We start from the raw sequence: 12,179 nt of genomic DNA, 5'->3' as shown, positions 1-12,179 counted from the left end.
TCTTTTTTATCTATATACTTTCAAGAATCCCATATATCAGAAAAAAATGACAGCCCAAAACTAAACAAACTTATTTATCTAAATTTCAAAAGCCTTTTATAATGATATTTCAAGTGAGAGTAAAATGTAAATAATAAATTTCAAGTCAACTAGATTTGTCATTTTTTTTAAATAGGGAGGAAGGAATGTGTATGTGTATGTGTATGTGTATGTGTATGTGTATGTGTATGTGTATGTGTATATATATGTATATGTATATGTATATGTATATGTATATATGTATATGTATATGTATATGTATATGTATATGTATATGTATATGTATATGTATGTGTATGTATATATACATGTAAACATATACATATACATTTAAATACACACACATTATATATATATATATATATATATATATATATATATATATATATATATATATATATAATTATGTATGTATATATAAAGCTCCCACAATGGCACACACCTTAAAGTGTGAAGGACAAGCATTTAAGTTCCCACTGGACCACATCTGATGGAAGTGAAGGTACCTAATTAGGCTTTTCCAAAAATTACTCTCCAACGTAAACCTAGAAATGCCTATGTCCTGTTCTGAAACGACACTAGCTGATCACTTTATTTGCTTTTACCTATGTATACACATATATACATAAATCATTTAGATCTTTGGCCGATCTCCAACACCACCAGCTTGTTCATATACAGCATTCCCTACAGCAATAGCGAGGTTGTCAGCCCCTTCCTGTGTTGAGGCTTCAGCATACACACGGACGATATCCTCAGTGCCGGACGGGCGCACGAAGGACCGTCCATTAGGGTACTTGGCCACTATGCTGTTTATGGTGTCCTGCAGACCTGCAGGTGTGACGCAGACTCTTTCAGCATCCGTGGTTGTGATGACTGCTCGGTCAGCAACAGTTACCTGGGAAAGGTATTTTATTAGTTGATGAAAAGATAAGAATAAAAAAGTATTACAGTACAGAGAACAGTTACCTGGGAAAGGTATTTTATTAGTTGATGAAAAGATAAGAATAAAAAAGTATTACAGTACAGAGAAAAATTATTATCTAATCATCAGTTCCTTCCCATGAAGAAATAACATTATGGTGTGCACTTTCAATGAAGTTTGAAGAACAAAATTCCTTTCTAATTTAAGGTTTCCATTTGAACGAAGGCACTAACGCTTTACCAAATTGTTCACAGAGCTTACCTTCATCTGTCTGTTAGGCAGATCTGCATAAGCGCTGTTCCAGTCCTCTATCGACCACTCTCGAGCATGGAGTACAGTCTCTACGAGCAGCATGTCAGAAATTGCATCTCCAACTGTCTCATTAATTACATCCATCACTTGAGAAAGTTTCTGAGCACTTTCATTTGCTGCAAGAAACATTTTCCGTATTGGTTAAACATGTAAGAAAAAGATTTACCAGCATAAACTATTCCACACCTTCACTTTTGTTATTATGTCAAACAATAACCAAATCATGACAAAATTATTAACAAAAAAAGGGTAAATGCATTCATCATCACCATCACCATCATCATTACTATTACTATTACTATTACTATTACTATTACAATTACTACTATTATCATTATCATTTTTGTTATCATTATCATTATTATAATCATCATCATCATCACTATTATTATTATCCTCATTATTATCATTAACATTATTTCTATTATTACTATTGTCATTAGCATTGGTAGCAATAGTATAGTTAGTAATATTACCATCATAATTATCATCACCATTATCAATTATCAATATCATCGTAATCATCACCACTTATTACCATCACCTTAACTTTAAGAACAATAATATGAGTAACAAATCCTAAGGTTTCCTTTCCTGAATATTCAAGGAATATGGTAACTAATAATAAACAACCATAATGGACAGTGTATAAATGCACTCCATTCATGAACATATAACTCTTACAAATTGGCAATTTACAAATGGCTCCCCTTACCTTGCGCAGCGTTTCTGATAGCCTCTCGGGCATTTTTGCTGAATATGACTGTTCCATGCCCATTAGCCTCAAAGTAAACACCAATGTCAAACTGTAGAGCAACATGGTGCAAATGTTTGACACCTGTCTTTGCACAAGCTACAGGAACACCTAGTTTTTCCGTGATGTAGGCGGTGGAGGCTCCATTTGCATAGGCAGTCTGCACAAGGCCCAGCTTTAGTGTGAGACCTGAGTAAGGAAAAACAGTTTGTGTAAGTAAATGGTCACCTGTGAGCAGCTCACTATAGTCAAATCCTTTACTAAAACTAAAAGTATTAGCTGGGGCAATTTATCTTTCATGGCACAAAAGAGTTCAGCTGAATATACTCTCTTTTTTCAAGTGCTATATAAAAAACATTACAATAAAAAATAATAACCATAAAAATTTTGGATATCCATATTAACTTTTAAGGCCACAATTTCTTGGCCTCAGCAAGGTGCTAAGACGCAAAAAGCTTTAAATTTTCAGGTTTCAACAAGTCATATCTTTATCTTTGATATTAGCAGTTTGATTTCACACATCACAAATGTATCTCATGATATGTCACACTGTTATCAAGCAATGGAATGTTAAAATGTAAAAAAAAATTAATGTGAAAAAAGATATGAATGAGACTATATGTACAATATGTGTTTGGATGAAAGCTTTGCTAGAAACACAAGTATTTCTGAAGCAGATACAATCAAAACTTAACTTGTACTTTGAAGCTATTTATTCTCATCATATATTTTCAACAGCTTTCACAAAGAATGCTGGGACAGGGACAGGGACAGGGACAGGGACAGGGACAGGGACTAGAGCAGGGACTGGAGCAGGGACTGGGACTGTGGCAAGGACAGGGACTGGAGCAGGAATAGGGACTGGGACAAGGACAGGGACTGGAGCAGAGACTGGAGCAGGGACAGGGACTGGAGCAGGGACAGGGACTGGAGCAGGGACAGGGACTGGAGCAGGGATAGGGGCAGGGACTGGGACAGGCTCTCATATTCAGAGACACTTGAGACACCGTATACAGAGAACTGTACCGGCGTCTCATGCCCATCAGCCAATCACTGTTGGCTGCAGCATGAGACGCTGGTTCGGCTTTCCATCAAAGGTCCTGTATGTCTCTGAATATGAGAGAAAGATTAGGACTGAGACAGGGACTGAAAGACTTGTCAAATGTAAGAGGAACAACTTCCTTACCTGACGCCTTCAGTAGTTCTTGGAAGTATCCGGCAACAAGTGTAGCAATCTTGTCTCCATCCAACATAGAGTACTTGCCATTTTTGTCAATGAAACTATAGATAACACGATCAGCATCCCCATCTACCGATACACACCTAGTATTATGTGCCTGTGGCACACCTTCAGGCCATTTCTGTTGCACCTGGGAAAAAGAAAAAATATACAAAAATAAAATCTAAAAGTTCTTTCTAAAGCATTTCATAATGTCAGTATAATGTCAGTATGTCATAATGCAACCACATAGAAATAATACATATTTGAAATTGGGTATCTTTACACATATTACTAACAGACCCACCAACCTTCACATAATCTGCCCCACAGAGATGGTTCAGAACACCTTCCCCCTTGTTGTACATAGTTGACTTGATGGAATCACCAAGATACTGTGTAAACCTCTCCATCATGATTGCACCAACTCCATTAGCCCCATCAAACAGGACTGTGGGTTCATAGTTGCCTCTACTGGCTCCAGACACACGCAGCTTTGCAAAGGCTTCGGCAATCTTCTTATAATAGCCCTCTTCTGTGGGCTCACCATACCTGCAAGAGGTAGAGTTCAGATTACATGGGCTGCACATGACATGGAATCTTCAAATACTACTCTCCTATTTTCCTGCCAGCAGTATTCAGAAATATGCTGCCAGTGGAAATGAAAGTATTGGGGAAATATACCAAGCATGACAGGAAAGTTGAAAGCTGATATGAATGGCAAAAGAGAAAGAAAAATAAGTGGGAAGTTACAGAAAAAGGAGAGATAATAAAATAAAATAGAAAACAGGCAAATAAAAACCAAAGAGAAATAGAAAAGGAAATGGAACAAACACAAACACAGCAGAAACAAAATGGAAAAAGAAAACAAATTAACAAAAACAGAAAAAGAAACCATAAAGAAATAAACAAAAATAAAGAAATTGCAATTTGGATATAGAAGGAAACAGAAAAGCAAACACAAAGAAAAGGAAAAGGAAATATAAAGCACACCACATCTGCAACAGGACACGAAATGCTGTAGTGAAATTTTGCCTTAATGAATTATAGAAATTGCAGAGCTTGGTTTGATCTTGCCAATTTTATCAGCAAAAAAGAAGAAATCTTACCAGACTATTTGTGGTAAAAATTTGTTGATCTTTATTTGCAATTTGTAATGAATGTGTCAATATATGAAGTGTCTAACAATTAACCCATCAATCTACTTAAATTTACCATAGAAATAGAAAAAAGGAAAGAAAGTTGAAACATGCAAGCAAAGCAGAAACAGAAATCTGATAGAACTAGAAAAAAAAATAGAGAAAAGAAAAAATGACAACAGTAGAAACAAAAAATGAGAAACTAAATGCAAAAAATTAATAACCTGTGGTAAAAAAATCAGGAATAAAAAGACAAAAAGACACATAAAAAGGAAAATTGAAAGCAAAACAGGAAAATATGTAATGTAATAGCGAAGCACAGTACAACAGAATAACAGGAGGGAAAACACATAAAAACTATTAACATGTAAATTAAATTATAAAGTCATAAAATTATAAAATCAAAAAATATTTTAAAAACTAAACATGGAAAAAGTATCAAATGTAAAATAGGTGAACAAATTACATAATATCACTTAACATTCACGGACTCAGATAATTATGTGGTTTTGATGCAGGGAAATACCATATTTCATATATGGTGAATCATATGGGATACTGTACTGCACGTTTTGCACTGATAATGTGTACATACTGTAGTCTATTACATTTCAGCTTTATCTTGCCAGGTTGTATATTGGCTAAATAGTCTAATACTGTAAAATCAAGGAACATACGATGAAAGAGACTGGATGGTACTGCCTACGAGTCAAAGAAGTATTCTTAGTAGAGAAAGATCATATTAAAAACAAAGATAGAAAGTACACTAAATCAAATGAACAAGTTAGTAAAATAGTTAAGTGTCTATTATGACTGTCAAGGTTATATGTATCACAGGTTATGTTCCAACTGTAGCATTCCATGCCTGGCAAAATGCACCATATATAAGAGATACATAGCATGCTTTGAATGCTGTTGCAGTGAGCTATATCCAGTCAAATACACAACAGATCTGACTGAGATTTCTAAATTTCAGCATAACCTTATGGTTATGGAACGGCAGACATGCATGTAGTCAAACATTTTGCCAGACTCGGCATCATTTGACATATGAATGTATTTATTATGTATTTAATACTCACTCGCCACCATCATTATGGCACGTCACCACAAAATGCAGGATTGGCGTTGACACAACTCCAAAGTCCTTCACTTCGCCACCAGCTGCCTTGACACCAGCAACAACAGCATCACGCAGTCTGTCACTACTTGGCCTGAAGGGAAAAGGGAACCGATGATGAAAATACAATTTTTTTTCTTTTTCACCTCCTTTTCAATTCCCTAATCTTTTTTTATTGTCAATCAAATGTTATGTGAGAAAAGGCACAATAACCCAAAATAAACCAATTAAAAAGTGTATATCCACAAATCAAATACAAATCATGTATCCAAAATACATTTTATACACTGTCCATGGAATATAGATAAAATTATAATTATAATTTCAAATGGCAGAAGGAGGTATTAATGCCTTTACCAGAAATACATTGAGTACTGTATATGATTAGAATTAATACCATATAACTGTAATCTTAAAATCTTATCTTGCACAACAACAAAAAAATTTAGTTACAAACAAATAATTAGAATACTCTAGCATTAAAAAAGAAATGCGCAATTAAGCAATATTTCCCTACCCCAAAATCTGCACGTACACACCCGTACTTGCACACAGACAAACACACGACTTCAACAACACAAAACGCACTGCCTACCTGGTATCCCTGCCGACAAACACCAGAGCCTTCCCGTCCTCCTTAATGCCCCCAGCCTCCTTAGCGATGGTGGCCATGGCCTCTGCAATGCCATCATCAGTGGCGTTGGCGAGGGTCGTTGCATGAGTCTCCCAGGCAGGCGCCAACATCTCTCCCATCGGGTCAATCAGCTTGACCCCATTGTCCGGCTCCGGGTTGTGTGAGGCCGTGATCATCACTCCAATCACAGCTGTAGTCAGAAGGGAGGGAAGACTTAAGTAAAGTTTCAGGGTTTGTCTCAGCCTCCGGTCCCTCCTTGTTATCATCCATTCAAGTTGTATTCTCAAATGATTCTCAAAAACTTAGGAAATTCCAAAAGAAACTTAAAGTAGTATAAAATCCAACAAAAGTATCCCTAATTATTACAAGCAACATCAACACTCAATTCAGAATTCAAAGTTTCAACTTTCTCGTAAGCTTTACACACAAACAAAAAACGATCCCTACCTTTGGTATCACGAGCACGCAGCGTTGCCAGCAAGCCCATACGGTACATGATGAAGTCCAACTCATCTGCTCTGTAAATCAATCTAAAATTAATACCACAGGCACTGGATAGTCTTGCTAATTATCTATCACATAGCCTTTCTTGCTCTATGTTTAATGTGTCGCTCAAATGCCCTTTTGTTACAACATGTAATGCCAAGTATTTACACCTGATCTTTAGTTCTTTCTCTCTCTCATTCTTATTCTTATTCTCTCTCATTCTTATTCTTTTTCTCTCTCATTCTTATTCTTATTCTCTCTCTCTTATTCTCATTCTCTATCATTCGTATTCTTATTCTCTCTCATTCTTATTCTTATTCTCTATCATTCTTATTCTTATTCTCTCTCTCTTATTCTTATTCTCTCTCGTTCTCATTTTCATTCTCATTCTTTCTCATTCTCATTCTCATTCTCTCTCCTTCTCATTCTCATGCTCTCTCGTTCTCATTCTCGTTCTCTCTTTCTCTTTCTCATTCTCATTCTTTCTTTCTCATTCTCATTTTCTCTTTCTCATTCTCATTCTCTCTTTCTCATTTTCATTCTCTCTTGTTCTTATTCTCATTCTCATTCTCTCTTTCTCATTCTCGTTCTCTCTTTCTCATTTTCATTCTCTCTTTCGCATTTTCATTCTCTCTTTCTCATTTTCATTCTCTCTCATTCTCCCTCTCTCAAAATGCCACGTGTGCAATTTGCTCATCACATTTTTTCATCTCTTGCATGGAGTAATGGAGTTATTGCTGCTTGTTTTGTCGCATTTTCCTTTCTTTCTGATAAACGATATTCTGTTACACTTTATTTCTGAGGAGACTTTGTGGGATAGTACGATACATTCTCATTCCAAATAAAATATAAGTTCATAAAGTGACTACTTTTTGCTTTGATAGCAACCAAGTAAGAAAAGCCTTATCATTTCTTATCTCACTTAACACCTGTTATCAAATTATTATCTAAAAACTCTTTATGCCTCTTGTGGTTACAATACAACTTCACACTATATAATGGGACTTAACCACATTAGATATATTACAATTACTTCCTTTTTTTTCTAATTCAAGTCAGATAAACTTATAAGATAAAAATTAAAGTACAGTTTATTCACACCAAAATATCCTTCTGATTGTGAACAAGCTCTATGAACCTATAAATAATGTGTTAAAACTAATAGATACAGCAGTAAATGGTGTTGCACTTCATTTACTATTAACTGTCTGTCTGTCTGCCTGTGTGTCTGTCTGTGTGTCTGTCTGTCTGCTTGTCTGTCTGCGTGTCTGTCTGTCTGTGTGTCTGTGAGTCTGCCTGTGTGTCTGTGAGTCTGTCTGTCTGTCTGTCTGTGTGCCTGCACTCATCTGTTTGTGCCTGCCTGTGTATGTCTGTCTGTGCCTGCCTGTCTGTCTGTCTGTGCCTACCTGTCTGCCTGTCTGTGCCTACCTGTCTGTGCCTGCCTGTATGCCTGTCTGTGCCTGCCTGTATGCCTGTGCCTGCCTGTCTGTCTGTCTGTCCCTGCCTGTATGCCTGTCTGTGCCTGCCTGTCTGTCTGTCTGTGCCCGCCTGTCTGTGCCTGCCTGTATGCCTGTCTGTGCCTGCTGTCTGTCTGTGCCTGCCTGTCTGTCTGTGCCTGCCTGTCTGTCTGTCTGTATGTGCCTGCCTGTCTGTCTGTCTGTGCCTGCCTGTCTGTCTGTCTGTGCCTGCCTGTTTGTCTGTCTGTGCCTGCCTGTCTGTTTGTCTGTGCCTGCCTGTCTGTTTGTCTGTGCCTGCCTTCCTGTCTATCTGTGCCTGCCTTCCTGTCTATCTGTCTGTGCCTGCCTGCCTGTCTGTCTGTGCCTGCCTGCCTGTCTGTCTGTGCCTGCCTGCCTGTCTGTCTGTGCCTGCCTGCCTGCCTGTCTGTCTGTGCCTGTCTGTCTGTCTGTGCCTGCCTGTCTGTCTGTCCCTGCCTGTCTGTCTGTCCCTGCCTGTCTGTCTGTGCCTGCCTGCCTGTCTGTCTGTCTGTTCCTGCCTGTCTGTCAGTTCCTGCCTGTCTGTCTATCTGTGTCTATCTGTCTATCTGTGTCTGCCTGTCTGTCTATCTGTGTCTGCCTGTCTGTCTATCTGTTTATATGTGTCTGTCTATCTGTCTATCTGTGTTTGTCTGTCTGTCTATCTGTGTATATCTGTGTCTATTTGTGTGTCTATCTATCTGTGTGTCTGTCTATCTGTGTGTCTGTCTATCTATCTGTGTGTCTGTCTGTCTATCTGTGTGTCTGTCTGTCTATCTGTGTGTCTGTCTGTCTATCTGTGTGTCTGTCTGTCTATCTGTGTGTCTGTCTGTCTATCTGTGTGTCTGTCTGTCTATCTGTGTGTCTGTCTGTCTATCTGTGTGTCTGTCTGTCCATCTGTGTGTCTGTCTGTCCATCTGTGTGTCTGTCTGTCCATCTGTGTGTCTGTCTGTCCATCTGTGTGTCTGTCTGTCCATCTGTGTGTCTGTCTGTCCATCTGTGTGTCTGTCTGTCCATCTGTGTGTCTGTCTGTCCATCTGTGTGTCTGTCTGTCCATCTGTGTGTCTGTCTGTCCATCTGTGTGTCTGTCTGTCCATCTGTGTGTCTGTCTGTCCATCTGTGTGTCTGTCTGTCCATCTGTGTGTCTGTCTGTCCATCTGTGTGTCTGTCTGTCCATCTGTGTGTCTGTCTGTCCATCTGTGTGTCTGTCTGTCCATCTGTGTGTCTGTCTGTCCATCTGTGTGTCTGTCTGTCCATCTGTGTGTCTGTCTGTCCATCTGTGTGTCTGTCTGTCCATCTGTGTGTCTGTCTGTCCATCTGTGTGTCTGTCTGTCCATCTGTGTGTCTGTCTGTCCATCTGTGTGTCTGTCTGTCCATCTGTGTGTCTGTCTGTCCATCTGTGTGTCTGTCTGTCCATCTGTGTGTCTGTCTGTCCATCTGTGTGTCTGTCTGTCCATCTGTGTGTCTGTCTGTCCATCTGTGTGTCTGTCTGTCCATCTGTGTGTCTGTCTGTCCATCTGTGTGTCTGTCTGTCCATCTGTGTGTCTGTCTGTCCATCTGTGTGTCTGTCTGTCCATCTGTGTGTCTGTCTGTCCATCTGTGTGTCTGTCTGTCCATCTGTGTGTCTGTCTGTCCATCTGTGTGTCTGTCTGTCTATCTGTGTGTCTGTCTGTCCATCTGTGTGTCTGTCTGTCTATCTGTGTGTCTGTCTGTCTATCTGTGTGTCTGTCTGTCTATCTGTGTGTCTGTCTGTCTATCTGTGTGTCTGTCTGTCTATCTGTGTCTGTCTGTCTGTCTATCTGTGTCTGTCTGTCTGTCTATCTGTGTCTGTCTGTCTGTCTATCTGTGTCTGTCTGTCTGTCTATCTGTGTCTGTCTGTCTATCTGTGTCTGTCTGTCTATCTGTGTATGTCTGTCTATCTGTGTATGTCTGTCTATCTGTGTATGTCTGTCTATCTGTGTATGTCTGTCTATCTGTGTCTGTCTGTCTATCTGTGTCTATCTGTGTCTGTGTGTCTGTCTATCTGTGTCTGTGTGTCTGTCTATCTGTGTCTGTCTGTCTGTCTCTGTGTCTGTCTGTCTGTCTCTGTGTCTGTCTGCCTGTCTATCTGTGTCTGTCTGTCTGTCTGTCTATCTGTGTCTGTCTGTCTGTCTATCTGTGTCTGTCTGTCTGTCTATCTGTATCTGTCTGTGTCTATCTGTGTCTGTCTGTCTGTCTATCTGTGTCAGTCTGTCTGTCTATCTGTGTCAGTCTGTCTGTCTATCTGTGTCTGTCTGTGTGTCTGTCTATCTGTGTCTGTGTGTCTGTCTATCTGTGTCTGTGTGTCTGTCTATCTGTGTCTGTCTGTCTATCTGTGTCTGTCTGTCTATCTGTGTATGTCTGTCTATCTGTGTATGTCTGTCTATCTGTGTATGTCTGTCTATCTGTGTATGTCTGTCTATCTGTGTATGTCTGTCTATCTGTGTCTGTCTGTCTATCTGTGTCTATCTGTGTCTGTCTGTCTGTCTATCTGTGTCTGTCTATCTGTATCTGTGTGTCTGTCTATCTGTGTCTGTCTGTCTGTCTCTGTGTCTGTCTGTCTGTCTCTGTGTCTGTCTGTCTGTCTATCTGTGTCTGTCTGTCTGTCTGTCTATCTGTGTCTGTCTGTCTGTCTATCTGTGTCTGTCTGTCTGTCTATCTGTATCTGTCTGTCTATCTGTGTCTGTCTGTCTGTCTATCTGTGTCAGTCTGTCTGTCTATCTGTGTCAGTCTGTCTGTCTATCTGTGTCAGTCTGTCTGTCTATCTGTATCTGTCTGTCTGTCTATCTGTGTCTGTCTGTCTGTCTGTCTGTCTATCTGTGTCTGTCTGTCTGTCTATCTGTGTCTGTCTGTCTGTCTATCTGTGTCTGTCTGTCTGTCTGTCTATCTGTGTCTGTCTGTATATTTGTGTGTCTGTCTGTCTATCTGTGTGTCTGTCTGTCTATGTCTATCTGTGTCTGTCTGTCTATCTGTGTCTGTCTGTCTGTCTGTCTGTCTATCTGTGCCTGTCTATCTGTGTCTGTCTATCTGTCTGTCTGTATTTGTGGTTATGTCTGTCTGTGTTTGTGTGTCTATCTGTCTGTGTGTGTCTGTCTGTCTGTGTTTGTGTGTCTGTCTGTCTGTCTGTGTTTGTGTATGTTTGTCTGTCTGTCTGTGTCTGTCTGTCTGTGTTCGTGTGGCTGTCTGTCTGTCTGTCTGTGTTTGTGTGGATGTCTGTCTGTCTGTCTGTGTTTGTGTGTGTCTGTCTGTCTGTCTGTCTGTGTTTGTGTGTGTGTCTGTGTGTCTGTCCGTGTGTCTGTCTGTGTGTGTCTGTGTGTCTGTCCATGTGTGTCTGTCTGTGAGTGTGTCTGTCTGTCTTTCTGTGTTTGTGTGTATGTCTGTGTGTCTGTCTGTCTGTGTTTGTGTGTCTGTCTGTCTGTGTTTGTGTGTGTCTGTCTGTCTGTTTTTGTGTGTCTGTCTGTGTTTGTGTATCTGTCTGTGTTTGTGTATGTGTCTGTCTGTCTGTGTTTGTGTATGTGTCTGTCTGTCTGTGTTTGTGTGTATGTCTGTCTGTGTTTGTGTGTATGTCTGTCTGTGTTTGTGTGTATGTCTGTCTGTGTTTGTGTGTATGTCTGTCTGTGATTGTGTGTATGTCTGTCTGTCTGTCTGTGTTTGTGTGTATGTCTGTCTGTCTGTCTGTGTTTGTGTGTATGTCTGTCTGTCTGTCTGTGTTTGTGTGTATGTCTGTCTGTCTGTCTGTGTTTGTGTGTATGTCTGTCTGTGTTTGTGTGTATGTCTGTCTGTCTGTCTGTGTTTGTGTGTATGTCTGTCTGTCTGTCTGTGTTTGTGTGTATGTCTGTCTGTCTGTCTGTGTTTGTGTGTATGTCTGGCTGTCTGTGTTTGTGTGTGTATGTCTGTGTTTGTGTATCTGTCTGTCTGTCTGTGTTTGTGTGTCTGTCTGTCTGTGTTTGTGTGTGTGTCTGTCTGTGTTTGTGTGTGTGTCTGTCTGTGTTTGTGTGTCTGTCTGTCTGTGTTTGTGTGTCTGTCTGTCTGTGTTTTTGTGTCTGTCTGGCTGTTTTTGT

At 39.8% G+C, this 12,179-nt stretch overlaps 1 protein-coding gene across 1 annotated transcript in view; it reads right to left on the bottom strand.

Annotated features, from left to right (window-relative positions):
- Nucleotides 1-429: 429 nt before the first annotated feature.
- Nucleotides 430-12,179, bottom strand: part of LOC125040659 (phosphoacetylglucosamine mutase-like) — a 12,900-nt gene continuing 1,150 nt past the window's right edge. Inside the window, exons 2-9 of the mRNA XM_047635328.1 lie at nucleotides 6,590-6,660; nucleotides 6,104-6,332; nucleotides 5,471-5,602; nucleotides 3,561-3,801; nucleotides 3,217-3,400; nucleotides 1,992-2,219; nucleotides 1,226-1,392; nucleotides 430-937 (exon numbers count right to left, since the gene is read on the bottom strand). Coding sequence (XP_047491284.1) covers nucleotides 674-937; nucleotides 1,226-1,392; nucleotides 1,992-2,219; nucleotides 3,217-3,400; nucleotides 3,561-3,801; nucleotides 5,471-5,602; nucleotides 6,104-6,332; nucleotides 6,590-6,660 — 1,516 coding nt within the window. The 3' untranslated portion in view covers nucleotides 430-673. The remainder of the gene's footprint in view (nucleotides 938-1,225; nucleotides 1,393-1,991; nucleotides 2,220-3,216; nucleotides 3,401-3,560; nucleotides 3,802-5,470; nucleotides 5,603-6,103; nucleotides 6,333-6,589; nucleotides 6,661-12,179) is intronic.

This window comes from Penaeus chinensis, chromosome 29, assembly GCF_019202785.1.
Source record: "Penaeus chinensis breed Huanghai No. 1 chromosome 29, ASM1920278v2, whole genome shotgun sequence".
Classification (NCBI taxonomy): domain Eukaryota; kingdom Metazoa; phylum Arthropoda; class Malacostraca; order Decapoda; family Penaeidae; genus Penaeus; species Penaeus chinensis.
The sequence above is the reverse complement of the archived record's forward strand: the minus strand, read 5'-3'. Positions and strand labels throughout refer to the sequence as shown.